General features: G+C 37.6%; 1 protein-coding gene across 11 annotated transcripts in view; it reads left to right on the top strand.

Moving 5' to 3' along the window:
- The window catches only part of NR2C2 (nuclear receptor subfamily 2 group C member 2), a 38,713-nt gene extending 29,348 nt beyond the window's left edge, over positions 1–9,365 (top strand). For 7 of the 11 annotated variants that reach the window (XM_074602438.1, XM_074602440.1, XM_074602442.1 and 4 more), the window contains 4 exons: positions 18–157; positions 2,990–3,127; positions 4,653–4,758; positions 7,000–9,365. In XM_074602438.1, coding sequence (XP_074458539.1) covers positions 18–157; positions 2,990–3,127; positions 4,653–4,758; positions 7,000–7,174 — 559 coding nt within the window. In that variant the 3' untranslated portion in view covers positions 7,175–9,365. Of the gene's footprint in view, positions 1–17; positions 158–840; positions 1,537–2,989; positions 3,128–4,652; positions 4,759–6,999 lie in introns of those variants that run through there. The other 4 variants (XM_074602445.1, XM_074602446.1, XM_074602447.1 and 1 more) reach the window with 2 other exon arrangements.
- The last annotated feature ends 7,321 nt before the right edge of the window (positions 9,366–16,686 follow it).

Below are 16,686 nucleotides of genomic sequence, written 5' to 3'. Positions count from 1 at the left end.
TTTCTGTTGCCTCATAGGCAGGACTGTAACACCAGCCTGGTGCGTGCCTGCTGGAATGAGCTCTTCACCTTGGGCCTGGCACAGTGTGCCCAGGTCATGAGCCTGTCCACCATCCTTGCAGCTATTGTCAACCATCTCCAGAACAGCATTCAGGAAGGTATGTTTTCAGTGTCTGATTCTTAGACGTGCTCAGTCCTGTCAACACTATGGGGACATTTGTCTAGCGTTTCTCAACGAGGCATTTCCTAATCGGTGGCAGAACTGTTCCCCAGGATCCAGGGGAAGGAGAAGCCTTCTCTTGCATAATTGCCTTTCCTCTGGTGATCTACGACTTCTGTTGAACTGACCTCACAAAGATCTCTGTGGGACAGAAGTGCCCATAGAACAAATGGGGGTAGGGCTGCAGGACGTATTCTCCTGTCTTCTACATCTGACTGGCAGTATAGAGAAAGACAAGTACATCCTGAAGTTGGGTGTGCTCACAGAGCTTTCCTCCTAGCCAGATGTATTTTTTTTCCTCTTAGAATAATGTCTTCTTCCAAACCACACCAGAATTTTTTCCTTGCAGAACTCCTCAGTGTAAAACTATAGCATTTGCCAAGTATCACAACAAGAATATTCTTGCAAGTATAGTGGTTTCGAATACTGCTACAATGCAGGAACAATTAATGTATTTTGAAGTACCCTCTGAAGCATTAAACAACCTATTTTCTTGACACTCTTAAGAAGATTGATGTAATTTTATTTTTTAATGCAGTGTTGACCTGTTGATAATGATGACTATATCTAGCATGGATGATAATCTGTTATGGTTGCTTTTTTTTCATTCTTTTCTTTCAGGATGTTCCCAGTCAATATGATTGATTAGCACCAGAATAAGTTGCCATTTTTAATAGAAGGAAAAAAACAATACTAGCAGCTTTAAACTGCAAATACAGCACGTTACATGAAAGCTAGCTTAAATTTTAATGTGAGTTAAAAGTAGCTACAGAATACTGCTTGGTACTGTTTGATGATTTTTGTGGTGCCTTTATTGTGCGCACAGCAAAAATTGCAAAACGGGCTTTCACTGAGAAGAGTAAAACTTGATTGTAGAACTATAAAATGTACAGAAGTGGATAATCTGAAAAAATGTTTAATATCCTTCAGTCCTAGTAAAGTACATTTTTTAAACTTACTCTATTAGCTTAATTACAATAAAGTAAATTAGACAGAAATTTGATTCTTAAATGGATAGTATGCTTTCATAATGAATATGGGGCTTTTTTTTTTTGGAAGTTAAGAGAGCGTGGACAGCCCTCAAAATACAACAAACTGATGCTCCTTTCCTGCACGGAGAGAGAGGCAAGATCTTTAAAGACCAACAGGGAAACATGCAGCTTGTATGTTCTGCACAGAGTTAGGTTTTGAGTTGTATCTCCATCAGAATAAATAGAGCTGTCTATTCCATCTGCACCCCCAGCAGTGAGTTTGTGGAGGAGTAAATGGTGGGGCTATTACAGCCTTAAGCTGACTCCACTTCTGTTTCCATGTCTCAAAAAAGAAAAAAAAAAATTTGTTCTACAACCTGTCCTTCTAGTCATACTGTGTTACCTGAGACTGGCCAAGACAAGAGGGTGTTTTGTTTTAATATGAGTTGGTAATGATTTGTTTTATTTATCTGTTCTGCAAAATTATCATATTATATTGTGTATTATACCATTAAAATTGAAAACAAAGTGAAGAAATTTCAGAACTTTATCTAGGAAACGTATTAGTGATGAGCCTATTTGGAAACTCTGGAATTCAGGTTCACTTTTCCTGAGTATTTCTGTACCATGGTTTCCCACTTAATATAGAAATGACAACATTACATCACGGCTGTGTTGATCCATCTTGAGTAACTAAGGCCTCTTATATATTCATGAATTTTAGAAATGTAGATTATGCTTTCATTCTTATTTCAAGACATTGTGCAAAAAATGTTTCTTCCGTTAAATCGTTTTACTGCAGTTTCAGAAAATATGTAAAATAATCATGATTCAGTTTAAGGCACGCTGGTCTAAGCAATCATACACGCTATTAGCTGTACAGACAAAGGAAAAATATTTAAGTTATAATCCCATGAAATATTAATATTAGAGATCAACTGGAATAAAACAATTCTAATGTGTTTCTCAAGAAAAAGTTTTATCCCTTGTGAATTAACTAATGTCTGAAGTTTTTTAATGGTAATTATGAATTCAAAGATTTGTCTTAAAGTAATCTCTAAGGTTTTCATTCTTTGACTAGCCTGCAGATATGCAGTCAGAGAGAAGGTACATTTACCAAAAGAGAAATCTCTCCCTCCCTTGCTGAGCAGCTAATACCACTCAACTGCAACTTATTCACAAATAATATAAGATTTTTTTTTTTTTTTTAAATCAACACACGGAATGTGATGTTTCAAATAATGGAAGAATCTGTGTACATGTATTTGAGTGAATTTACCTCATCAGAAGGAAAAAATACTTACCACGGTAAATGAAGAATTTGCTTCTAAAAGTACAGGCAGAGGAAAAACTAGCACTGTCATTACTGCTCTTCCGTTCGCTTCTGGAAAAGCGAACTCAGTACTGTTTGAACTGAAAATTAGGATTGCATGAGAGCATCTGTTTCGTGTTTCTGTTCGTTCGCAGAATCACTGTAGCCATTTGTAGAACAATTCACCGTAATTTGAGAGTCTGTGCTCAGAACAGTACATCACTGGAGTAAGACTGGTGTTGCAGATTATGCTATACTGGCAAATTATGAAAAAGAGTTAACGTCCTGTTTGCTAGCCCTGTGTCTGACTCAGCTTTATAAATCCTCGCTTCCATAATCTTTCAGTCCATCCTTATATGTTAAGTGGTTTTAAGATAGCAAACGACAGAAAAGACTTTAAAATGTCACTTGTTTTCTAAAAGGATATTGGTTAATATATCAGATATACTTGAGCTCACATGAAATTGTAAGCAATATCTTTTTCTAGATAAACTTTCTGGAGACAGAATAAAGCAAGTCATGGAACACATCTGGAAACTTCAGGAGTTCTGTAACAGCATGGCCAAGCTTGATATTGATGGATATGAATATGCATACCTTAAAGCTATAGTCCTCTTTAGTCCTGGTAAGGAATTTAGTAACCATATATTTTTAAATAATAAGCATTCATATGGTAATGTTGTAGCATTTTTTTAATGAGACTAATGCCTTGACATGACACTGATCCGTTAAGCTGCAGATAAAATAATTATTCCATAATGAATTATCACAAATAATATGTGTTTTTTATCACAAATAATATGTGTTTTAAAAATAACTTTAGAGCAACGTATCCATGTTATTTACTGTTCCAACATATCAGGTATTCCCTGTACACCCACCTTAGAAGAGTAGACTCTCAATTATCTTCAGCTGAGAATCCATGAGTAAAGTTATCTGGGATGTGTTCTAGCAATATTAGTGAAGTAAATGGCAGGAAGGATTAGGGATAGTGCATTCTCACAGTGACAAAAAGCAATTGGCTTCACCTTTAATATTTTTAATACGGTCATAAGAGGGATCGCTGAAATAGGAGCAGAAATACCACTGTATTCCATACGGAACTTCCACAAAATTTCCAAAACTAAATGTAAACAGGCTATTGTCCATTTGTTAACAAAAAAATGACAGCAAACAACTAAGGCATGATCAAGTGTTTATGAGATATGAGAATTCACTCAAAGACGACACTTTAGATTTTCTGGAATGATAAGGTAAGGACCTTAAAGAAATGGGAAGTGACAGTCTCTTCAGCAAAGGTGGAGAAATGTTTCTAGGACACAGAAAGGGAAACTCTTGCTCAGAAATGTTAATTTATTTACTTTTAATTCAAAGGTGTTTACCACTTTGAATTTAACAAAATACAAAGAAAAGGAGTATCTTGTTATTGGGGGGTTTGGGGTTTTTTTGCATTGATATGATTTTTCTCTTTGTAATAAAACTTACTTGAATTAGAAGATATTTGTGTTCTGAAATTTGCTTTTAAAATTTTTTTGCAGATTGTACCACTAGAGTTAGGTTTATTAGGGTTTTTATTCAAGTTGGAGGAGCAAGAAACTCCAAACTCAAGCTAGCTCTGTACTGTTTCAAGTGAAGAGCAGCTGGAACACAACACTGAAGATATTTGGGCAGTCAGATATGTGGTATTTTCTGTTTTTTTCTGATCACGTCACTGTCTTTGAGGAGCTGAACCAGCTGGAATTAAAACATGAGATGGACTCAGGAAGGTCAAGAAATTGATCTGTCAAGAAAACAACCCTAGATACTGCTCTGTCGGCATAGTTAGTCGAAATCCCAGAGGCAAACACATTTTAAAAAGCAAAGTTAGAAACAAAAACTAGGGGAGTCAATGCCTGGTACCTACCTACAGGCTTAATCTTTTTCTGCTTTCTTGTGAATACACACAGCTGTAAAGAGAGAAGTGCGCAAGATAATTCTGCAGCCAGGAAGCAAATGTTCAATTGAGTGGTTTCCGTTATACAGCTAACATGTTAAACATCACAGTACAGGAGAAATATTTAAATGAAATTAAATGCGAGAGTCTTATAACTACATATATTTCACAATGTATAGGGAAACAATCGACATATAGAAATGTTTTGTTTCTTTAGATCACCCTGGTCTGACCAGTTCAACCCAAATAGAAAAATTCCAGGAGAAGGCACAGATGGAATTGCAGGACTATGTACAAAAAACCTATCCAGAAGATACTTATAGGTATTTATTGTCTATAGTACCCAAAGTAATGTTGTGGGCCGTAGCTGGCAAAAGTATAAAATAAGAGAATTGATGTAAAAATTTCCTTTTTGACACCTGTTCTTTTTTGACTATTGAGGAAAAGGAACTAGAACCTTGTTCATAAAAACAAGCAGGTTTGTTTAAAGATAGGTAGAAGCAAGAATAGCTGTCTAGCTTCTTCCATGTAAATTAAACTTGAGTACTTTTTTTGTTTGAGTTCTTTTTTTTCCTTTGAGTCTCATTGCCATGTTTAGAAAAGTGAACAGACTTACTTCAGTAGAAGTCTCAAGACTCAGCTGCCTCAAACTTCTTTAATTCAAACTGCTTCCTTTTTCAAGTTAGTTGTCAAAGAGGCTTTGAGATAATGAAAGGTGACTGTCATCCTTTAAATGTTTGTCAAGTTACATATGCAGAAAAGTATTAAAACTGTCAGTTTATAAACCTTGGAACAAGAACAATTACATGTGGGAAAGAGTAACAAACTCAAGCTGCTGTTTATAACAAATTCCCATGTCCTACTTATTTTCTCCTTTGTTTTTTTTTTTTAATTTCCAAGGACTTCTCTTTGAAAGTACCTAACTTGTTTTTTCACCTCTCAACTGTACCTGTTTCTTACTTGCTAGAAATAATTATCACATTTTCTAATAATCTCCATCAAAAGTGTTTTAAATTGCATCGACATAATGATTCTGTGCACTACAATGGAAATGCTAACTACTGTCTAGTGATATAACCTAGAACAAATTCTCTTTTACTGTGAAAGGTGTCCCCACATAAAGAAGCATGCAATCCCATACATTTAAGCAAGGTCTGAGAGAAGTGTAACTTTAAAAAAACAACAACCAAAAAAAAAAAAAAAAAAGCCTGTAGAAAGAGCATTTCTCCCATCTCAGAAACTGGTTTTTGTGCTGATCTTACTGAGTTAACATTGTGTGGGGCAGCAGAAAGGGCAAAGGGCATCAGGAGTCCTTGTTAAGTGCGGCGAAGATGGGATTCTCCACTTCAGAAATACCCTCAAATCCCACATTCTTCTTCTGTGTACAGTTCAGTTATTCTGGTTCGATGTGTGAGCTGGACATCTGCCATAAAGTAAATACCGAATTTGTTGCATATACTTACTTCTCTTAATAGTGGCTCAAGGAACAAAATCAGAGAGTTAAATTTCCCAAATAATGTCCTCTATTTTAATTGATATTGTCTGTATCCCCAGGCTCACCCATAGATAAGTTTAGAATACAAATCTGATTATTTCTGAGCAACTGAACATTGGCAGAAATTGACACAGAGGCACAAGTGTTATAATTTTCACAAAAACAGCAGCATAGCTTGAATCACAGAATCACAGTATTTTTGCAATTTCCCCCTAAAGTTTACAAGATACGGTATATTATCAGAATGGACGTTATATATTTTCTCCATAGATACTCACGCATTTTCCAGAGGCCTGTGTTCAGTGCTGTCTCAGGTTTGCTATTACCTGGCTCTGGTTCAGGAAATTTATTTATTTTGGCAGTTGTGATGTACATCTGCCATATAAACACAGCAGATATGCTTTCATCACTGTCCTAAATTTCAAATGCATTGGAAGTCCAGAAATTCAATACAATCTCATCATTATATTGGATGTCTGTTAACATCCTGGTACATAAATACCCCACAGCGTTTGGGAATATGTTTGAGTAACAGCACATCCCTCCAAATTCCTTTTCTCATCAGAAGCAGATTCTCTTCTTTTATGCACATCCAGACCCATTCTTGCTATCTGGTTTATCATTAAGTTGCTAGACAACTGAGGACTGTGCTGTTTATGGTTTAAATTTTAATTAAGCATTTTACTCTTAAAATTGTGCAGATTTTCTTACTAGTCAGTATGAATATCATTGGTCTCAGCATTGTCCTGGACTATGACGTGCTTCTAGAGCTGGGAGTTTCAAAAGCAGACCCAGAGAATTGTGTTTTTGAATATACACGTTGTATCTACACAGGACGTTATTATCTCTTTTCCATTGGAAAACCACAGAGAAAGATGGTGGCTTTTCATTTCACTTGCAGGATAGAAAAGTAACTATTCTATTTATGGTAGCTCGATTAGTTTTAATGGCCTCTTTACTCCCATTCATGAGTTACGGTAATAATGAAAGGCAGATCCAGTTCTTTAGCCACAAAAGTATTTTAAACTGGTATTATATGTATTTACAATCCACTGAACTTCTTTTTCAGGCTAGCCCGGATTCTAGTTCGCCTGCCAGCACTTAGGCTGATGAGCTCTAGCATTACTGAGGAACTGTTTTTTACTGGTCTCATTGGAAATGTTCCCATTGACAGCATAATCCCCTACATTCTCAAAATGGAAACAGCAGAATATAATGGTCAAATAACTGGCACGTCTGCGTAGTGGGAACAACACAATTTGATGGATCAAAGTAATTTTTGTAAAAACATATAATTACGAAGTTAAAAGAATAGCATTTTGGTGTGTACAGATATTTCCAACTTGTTACCAGTTTCCTCTCAGATTTCTCCTTGTCTGTTTGATGTTGACAAAATTTAAGCAGCTATTAAAAGACCTGCTATAAAACCTTTTCTGCCACAAGGAATATTTTTAATGCCTTTCATTTAAAAGGCTATAGATTACTGAACATACTTTTCACATGCTTTGTATTTAGAAACTATCAGTGGTTAAAAGTAGAGTTTTATAATATCAGAGATTAGTAATAAAATTACTTTAAAAGTAAAAAGAACAGTATGTATATATTTAAAAATATCCTTGGAATTAATATCTAATAAATGCCAGGATATAATACTAGCACTTTGTAAGCACTTCTTGTCAAAGTGACATCATCATCAACATCCTGCTTATGAGTATGGAAAATGAAAAAAATTGCCTATGTCCTTAGTCAAAATGCTAGTGATTTCTGTGAAAATGTAGAATGCTACAGGAGACAATCATTTATTCTACAAAGAGTCACTTGCTCTTATGTTATGCATGAAATATTAATGTGGATTCTTAAATCAGATATCCACATTATTTGAAGCTATACTCTGTTAAATTAGTGCAGTTGTAATTCACAGTATGATGCAGTCATAGTGACTGTTACGTGCTGCAGGAATTACCCAAACTAGGTGAAAAAAATGTGTTTCTTGCCACAGTACTGATGAAATATTCAGGTTCCTTAAAGTTTCTATTCAGACCAACACAATCATGAGAAATGTTATTCTAATAGGAAGCCTTTTGATTGTGGGGAAAATCAGTCATTAACTGGAAGAAGAGTCGTCAAGTAGAGCATGCTCTTTGAGTATGCTCTTTGTATTTCCAAATTTACTCCCCCTCTCTGTACTCCTAAACGCCCTCATCATCCAATGATGGTGTTTAGGAGTACAGGTACTATTAAAGCCAAAGGTACAATTCAAAACCTGAAATGTGTAGAACCTCTGGGTGTCAGCGAGAGCATATTGCAAAGCTCTCTTGCTTTATTTCTCCCCTCATCCCTCCCCTTCCCCGACAGAGCACTCCCAGTTTTGCAGTGCTCTCAACCTTCTGTGACTCAGTTTAAAACTGAAACATAGTTAGGATTGACATTGTCACGTACAATTGCAGTTAATGACTGATAGACCATGGAGTTATAAAATTAACTATTTTTTAATTGTCTAGAGTGATGAGCCATCATCGTTTCCTAGTATTGGCCATTAGCCGCTAGCATTGCTTTCGTTTTAGTATAATTTATTATTATGGACATTAAATATTTTAAACAGTCAAAGTTTAAAAAAAAAGTCATGGCAATTAATACTTTCATCTGATCCTGGCTCATTAGATGCATCAATTATTTTAATTATTTGTATGGTAGAGGCATTTTCTACTTGTGTATTTTTATGTGACAAAAATCTAATGATAAGTTCAGCACTTTTGTTTTTCTTCTGTTATTGACATTTATTTAGGAACACCAACCGGGCTGGTGTTTGTGTCTTTTAAGGGTCTGAATTGTAGCCAAAAGACCTTAAGCAGCTCTAGGTGAAGCTTCTGATGTGATAAAAAGTCTTGACCTGGTATGCGTCATTCTCATCAGGAGGCTCACGTTTGTAGCACTCATTGTGACACAGAAGGCTATTTAATTTTAGCTTCTGGATGCATTAAAGTCTTCTACAGTTACCATTGTTACAGCATTCAGAATCTTCTTTTCTCAGAAGGGTGTTACAAAGAGTCCAATATGCATGCAGAGACTTGTAATATTGCACTTTCATTTCTCTCGGCTTTTGCTATAGCAAATGAAATTGTCATGTTTTTGATGTGATGGAAGGTCTACACTCTGAATATTAAGGCAACTGGAATAGAGAATTGTGTACTAGCTGTTCTATTGCAGTGTGACTTCTTGTGTGATTGTGTCAGCACCTCCGATGCAAAGGCCCTGTTTTAAGGGTATACAACTTAGAAATTAATTGTGATATTAACATCAGAAGAAGTTGCTACGTTGGAAAGAGTTGTGGCCATTTTTGTTAAAATTTAAAATTTTATTGGGTTATGTCATTGTTGTTCTAAAAGCAGTATGCATTGAATTATTGTGATATTTTTCATTGCAAAAAAGATTATGCAGTTTAATTTGCTTTCAGTATTTTGTAAAAATTATTTAAGCAGATAAGTAGGCATTGTTAATGACAAATGAAATATTCCTTAGCACAAAAACTAGCCATTGGAATATTTTTTCCAAATTTGAATACATACCGGCTGGCTTTTTTATGACAAACATAATTTCAAATTCCAATTTTTCTAGTAAAAGGGCCCCATTTTCCATGCAAAAATTTGTGTTCCTAATTTTTCTTACTCCTGCTGTGAGCATAACAGTTCAAGAAACAAAATAAAGCCACTACAGTTTTTTTGGGAACAGAGGGATCGCGTGAAATAAAACTTAAAATGTTTGCATTGTATTACATTTTTAAATCAAAATGGTAAATATCATGCAGCTCTGTTTACAAATAAACTACACTCCCTACAAATGCAAGGGCACATAATGGTATCCTGGATACACCTCTGGTAGTTGCTTGCTCTGCAAATAGTTCCCTGGACTTTAGGGATGAAATATTAATTTGTGTAAATGAAGTAACAACAATGCAATCCGTATCTGGGGGTTATTTATTGTGCATGCATTTAATAGATGTAATGAAGAAGTTCCATACTTAAGATTCTGATATTACCACCTAAAGGCTGTAAAGTTTTACTTGGCATAGCATCATCAGCATGATTTGCTGACTAGTATCAGTCAGAACCAAGCTAATTTGGTCCTCATACAATTAACAAAAAGTACTGTCTCTAACTATACACTATTTTGATTCCAAGACTAACAGTTTGGATTGTAGAAATTTGGGTGGCAGACGGTAGATCCTAAAACTTAAGAAATATTCAGAATGTAAAATGTTTTGCATATTTTAATACTAGCTGTAAATAATAAGATAGATGTGGTGAATAACCTAACACTTCTTTCTCACGTGCTGCTCAAGGGCTGTCATAAAAATGAGACAAAGATTTGGCATATGACGGAGAGACACTGAAAGGGAACCACTTAAACCACTGCCATATAAAACTATAGACCATCTTCTTCAGTGCGGTAGGGCTCCTTTGCGCTAAATTTCAAGTATAATCTCAGAATCACATACTGGCTGAGGTTGGAAGGGACCTCTGGAGGTCATCTGGTCCAACCCCCTGCTCAGGCAGGGCCACCAAGAGCCAGCTGCCCAGGACCCTGTCCAGGCGACTTTTGAATATCTCCAAGAATGGAGACTCCACAGCCTCCCTGGGCAACCTGTGCCAGTTCAGTCACCCTCACAGTGAAAAAGTGTTGTTTCTTCTCACAGTGAAAAAGTGTGAAAAGGTTTGCTGGTGTTCAGGGGAACCTCCTGTGTTTCAGTTTGTGCCCGTTGCCTCTGGTCCTGTCACTGGGCACCACTGAGAAGAGCCTGGCTTCATCTTCTCTGTACCCTTCCTTCAGGTGTTTGTACACATGGATGAGATCCCCCCCTGAGCCTTCTCTTCTCCAGGCTGAACGGTCCCAGCCCTCTCAGCCTTTTCTCATACGTGAGGTGCTCCAGTCCTTTCATCATCCCTGTGGCCCTTCGTTGGACTCTCTCCAGTGTGTCCATGTCTCCCTTGTACTGTGGAGCCCAGCACTGGATACAGCACTCCAGGTGTGGCCTCAGCTCCCTTGACCTGCTGGCCACGCTTTGCCTAATGCAGCCCAGGAAACCATAAGCCTTCATTGCAGCAAGGGAACTTTGTGGCTCATGTTCAACTTGGTTCTTTTCTGCCAAGCTGCTTTCCAGCTGGGTGCCTGGGGTTGTTCCTCCCCAGGGGCAGAACTTCGTCCTTCCCCTTCTTGAACTTCGTGAGATTCCTGTTGGCCCATTTCTCCATCCTGTTGTGGTCCCTCTCGATGGCAGCACCACCCTCTGGTGTATGAAGCAGTGAAGCTGCTCATCTCTCAGTGATCCAGGTGTAACCTCGCAGTGAAACTATTTTAGCTCATTCAAAGAAAGGTTTTTCTTTTACTTGGATGTCCATCAATAGAAGTTTGATGTTCAAAAAGCACAGAACGGATGATGGGATTCTTTCTGCCAATGGTTTAGGTGTTTCTTGGTAGCAATAGGACAGGGCATACCTAAGGAAAATGGGCCTCACAAAGTTGTTCTTGCTCTGTGTTAACCTTTGCCATTACTTCCAGCCTCTTCTGGTGCCGGGGCATTCAGGCCACTCTAACGTAATGCAGGTAGAACAGAGCACACAGTGCAGCTGCAGATCCAGGCAAGTTTTAAACTGTCTCTGCAGAAAATACTACAAGGCTGATGTAGTTCTTGTCATTTCTGAGGTTTGTTCCATCCCCCCAGCCAGTAACAGAGATGGTAACAGGCTAATCTTACTCACTTGAAGTTTCATCTGTTTCTTCTTTGCAAGTGCATACATTTGCTTATGAATATGGGACAGGAGAGTTTTTTATTATTGTAACAATTATTGAAAAACTGTTTCTTGAATTTAAGTACGGAAATGGCTTGTTTTCATAAAGGCCAAATTTCAATGCCAGACTTGTGTTTACAGAACGAAGAGTCAAAGGATCACAGTCTGAAAGTGATTCTAAGAAAAGTGACATCTCACTGAAGCTTTACTTAGTGCCTAAAATTCACTCTTTCCAGAATTTTCGAGGTCCTGTTTCTGCTGCTTTTGAAAATATTTTAACTCGGTAGAGATGTAGTGATAAACTATCTGATTAGATTGATCTGAACTTGATTATGTGTGTATCTTGGTAATAATCCATTCAGACAAACGTTAGAATTCTGTGCTGACTGAAACAGGGGCATGCAGGGAGCGATGATGAGGCAATAATGTCCATTCTCCACGTGCTTCATTTGTTTTCCAGCTCTTTCGAGAAGGAACTGAATTTGAATCTTTTAGATGAAAACAACAATGGTCAGCAATGTGTAGGGGCATTTTGTGTTAGCTTTGTAATAATGATTTTTATTGCATTTGTGACTAGGGCAAGAAGGTAGACTACTTTTCCCTTAATTTACTCACGTTGGACTAAAAGACACAGAACTAAGACCATATGTAAAAGCCATCATTCTCTATTTACATTGCTTGCAAATTAGATATAATACTGTTGGTGCCAGCAGAGTTACTCTGGCATGAAACTGGTAGAAGCGGAAAAAATAATCTCCAAGAGAGATCCTTCAAAGAGATCATACAAGCCTTTATTTTAACTGCCTTAAAACGTTAGGTTACTAAGGAGGCTAAGTTTTCTGAGCACTTTGGGGCAAGAAACTGTTGTTGGTCACCGTTGATTACTTGGTATCATTTACCAAGTCTCGTTTTCCCATCACCTGGAGTGGCCGTAACGCCCGCAGGAGCGGCAGGGACCGGAGATGCCCATGCTGGTGCACGCTCCTTGGGGCACCTTGGGCAAAGGGCATGTCCTGAGGGTGACAAGGAAAACGAGTCCGGCCTGAAGCTTCCAGGCAAAACCAGTTTCTCTTCTTCAGCAGAGACTGTAAAACACTGCAGTTTTTTCATTGCTGTGTATGGCACGCAGGACTTTCACATGTTCCTGAAGGATTTCATCCAAGATGCTGAAGATGTCAGTACATTTTCCTGCCCATTAAAATTTAAGACTGTAGTTGGGATTCTTCCCTGATTACCTGCTGTTTAATGAGTAAGGGATAATTTTAAAAAGGCCCAAATAGCATGAGCAGAAAGGGTATCAGGAATACGGTTTAGCCAGGAAAAGGGCACTGGAAATTACCAGGCTGGGGATGGTACCAAAGCAGCAGCGACCAGAGCAGCTTCCTGCAACAGCCGCCCCGTCGGGGCCCTGTCCGGAGCGGGTGGTGGGCGCAGCAGAACCGGCAGCTCAATCAGGCACACGCAGATGCACCAGCAAACACCTACAGGATGATACCACCCTGAAAAGAAAAAAGAAATCAAAATGTTGGGTTTTTTTTTATTTTAAATCCCTCTCCTCTCCTGCGGTTACTCTTTGGAGTTTAAGAGCGGGGTAGGTTGGTTCTTTTCCATCTACTCCTGCCCGTAACAGAAAAAGCAGAACTACCAGGCAAAGAAGAAGTAGGTTCCCATCTGTCCCGGTAGTTTGCCACACTCACCATAAACCAGAGAGCCACCGCTGCGTGGTTCGCTCTGAGGATGGGCTGCGAGAGCAGCACCAGCATCTGCCCTAATGCTGCCCGTAGCCAGGGGCATCAACAACATGAGGCCACGAACGCCCCGCAGAGGAGAGGAAGGACAAATTGCCAGCATCTACTGGATCTTGAATGACAGAAAATTAGTTTAAAAGCCATCTTTATACGAGAAATTACCAAGAGGGCATGGCAAAGGGGAGAAAATGAAAACATTTACTTTTTGCACCTTGTAATCCTAAAGTTGCTGAGTCATTTTAACAGTAAATCCTCCTGAATTCAGGCTTATTGTTTGATGGAAAATGCCATAATGCCTCTTGTTAGATAACGCTACAACCCCTCTTCTGCTGCAATCAATGTTATCAACGTTATATAGGAAATTATTTGTGCAAAAAAATTTAGAACATTATTTATACTGAGGTTGCAAGTTAAAGTAAAGTTTTTCGTAAAGTTTAAATGCTCTGAGTCTAAATATATTAGACTTGGAAAACATCAAACCCCAGAATTACCTTATTACTGAGCTTTTTGTTGTGAAGTCATGCAAAGTTCATCACAGATAAAACCATCATAATGTTCCGTAATTCCCACAACCAGTTTTATCCTCTGAGTTAGATGAATACTTTGAAAATGGCTTATTATTGTTAAATCCATGCCTGTCTTCCTTCTTTTTAAAGGGTTTGATAGATTTTTACACATCTTTATTTTGTGCCTCCCACCAGTGTGCATTTCTGCATGTTCAGTTCTAAAACTCACTCGAGCAGCTGATGCATATGTACATAGTTGTATGTATGTGTGTATGAATGTATATGTTTATACCTATCTGTCTAAATATATGTACAGTGTATAGAAAGTGTGTAGTGTATGTATATATGTACAGATACGTAGCCACGTATTCATGCTGTTCTATATGTTAAAGCTTTTCATCCATTTGCTAATCCAGAGCTTCCTAATTTTCATTTCTTAGCCCAAACTAAGCCTCGCTTAAGTGGGTGAATCCTCATGAATTTCAGAGCTTTGCACCTTTTTCTAAACCCAGCCTCAATTTCGTATTTTCTGTTCAGAACTGACAATTGTATTCCATTAATTTTCTGGCTTTTACATACTCCCTTTGCCTTTTCTCGTTTGATGCGTAGAAGCCTGCCCGTGAATAGTTAACTGAACATATAATGTCTTAAAAATAAATGAATAAATAGGTAACTATAGTAATAGAAAATACTTCCCTGTTTTCAATATATACTCATTCTGTTTCAGCCTTCTGAGAGACTTTTTTGTAAAGTTTTATTTCGCAGTGAAACTTGGTAAGAGATTGATTTTTTTTGTAAGTCTTCAGCAGTGGCTAGTTGGAAGCAAAACAAGTTGCCCTTTATGATTGAACTGTAGCACAGAGAACACGATGCAACGGGTGCCGTTTAAAAAATCAATACTTGTATCGCCATGCTGATAACATGCTACGTCCTCTCTTCCACGGACCAACGACATTTCTGTTGCAGTGGTAATTAAACAAGAGGGAGACTGCAGTTTGTTCATCTCTTAGCAAAAATCGAGACTTATTTAGGATTTTCACGAGGCATTTCCATTGTATAATTCACTTTCCAAAGTTATTCTCCTTATTGGCTGCTTAAACTAAGCAAAGCTGGTTAGTTCATTGAGTTGCCAGGCTGAGGTCCGTCCTCAGGCTCTGACGGTGTAATCTGTGCAGCTCTTGCACCGGGGCTGGGACGGTTCCACCGCTCACACGCAGCATTTATGAGATCAGACTTGCAGTAAGACAATTTGTTACTCGTAGGCAGTATTCAAACATCTAAATTATCAAAATATACATAGTTCTTGTACCTTTTCCCTTCTGATGACTTAAGTTACAAAGGAAGCCTTCTGTAAAAGTAATTTTACTCAGTTTGTTTTTTTTTTTAAAAAAGCATTTCAGAGACCGCATAGGGGAGCAGTTCAGCAAGTCTTGTTTCCGTCATATTAAAAAGGTGAAGCAGAATTTTCTGGGCATTTATTTCCACCTCTTGTACTCAATGTGGCAAAGACTTGTGTACGTTTAAGCAGATGAGCCGACACCAATTAAAACAACGTGAGCTTCTTGCATGCTTAAAGTAAAACACAGGTCTCAGAGTCAGGCCCTTGTTTGCTCTGGGAAATGCTGAGAACGTTCTCTGTTTCTCGCTGTACCGGTTAGCAGGTGTTTGTAAGCTTTTGTTTCAAATATAGAAAAAAACTGTAAAACATCCATTTTAACATTTCAAACCTTATTTCTGACATTTTCAGCAGGGAAATTATTTAAATTAATGGCAGGAATTCCTGGGACAGATGGTCCTTCATTGGTGTCTTTACAATCAGTGCTGTTTGAATAACGTTTGCTTTTCTCTTTCAAGGCTGAATGGAAACCTGGCCGTCTGTTAATGTCAGTGTACTGCAGTGACATTTTTAAAGATTAGGAGCCCAACTGGGGTATTGATCAGGATCAAATCTGTTAAAAAATTCAATTGTGAATTTAGGAAAAAAAAAAGCGTATTTTAAAATTGTGCACTTGTTTTTTATACACGTTTTGAATTGTTTGTATTCTGAAGGACAAAATGTGCTCAAATTTAAGTGGCAATAAAGGCTCTGTTGTAATATCCTATGGAAACTGTGGAATGTGAAGTCAGCTTTCTGTGTTTGATCACAGAAAGCAGAAGTCTGAGAAGCACGCCTGCTGCCCCGTCTCTAACACCCCTGAATAACGGGCTTCTCGGGTGTTTTTTAATGAGCTTAGATAAATGAGAATAAGGCACAGGTCCATTTAAAAATATTTCTGATGATTGTGTGTTAAAAGTAGGACTGAATAAAATGAAAAGGATATTCTTTAAGAAGAACATGATACCTACAGAGCATATAGGTTAAATTTCTCATACATGGAATCAACCTTAAACGTGGGAATATTTGTAATAATTAATCTGTACTCCAAAATACATTGCAAGCCGGTGTTCAAAGAGTTCCATAACTGAAAGACTGCACATTGCGTGTTTTATGTATCTATCTGGCATACCAGGGACTTCTGAGCTCCTACAAAAACAGCAAATTTTTATAAAAGGAATCATCTGCTTTTAATTCCTTGGGATATTTTCTGGAAGACTCTGTTCCTTATAATTTAGAAAACTATTGTTTATGTTACTACATTTTAATTTCAAGTTAAAAAACTTGCAAAAAGTTATTAATTTTTTACATCTTCTTTTGTGAAATCAGCATTGTTATGTG

The sequence above is a fragment of the Larus michahellis genome, chromosome 10 (assembly GCF_964199755.1).
Source record: "Larus michahellis chromosome 10, bLarMic1.1, whole genome shotgun sequence".
Lineage (NCBI taxonomy): Eukaryota > Metazoa > Chordata > Aves > Charadriiformes > Laridae > Larus > Larus michahellis.
This window is presented reverse-complemented; position numbering and strand designations above follow the sequence as displayed.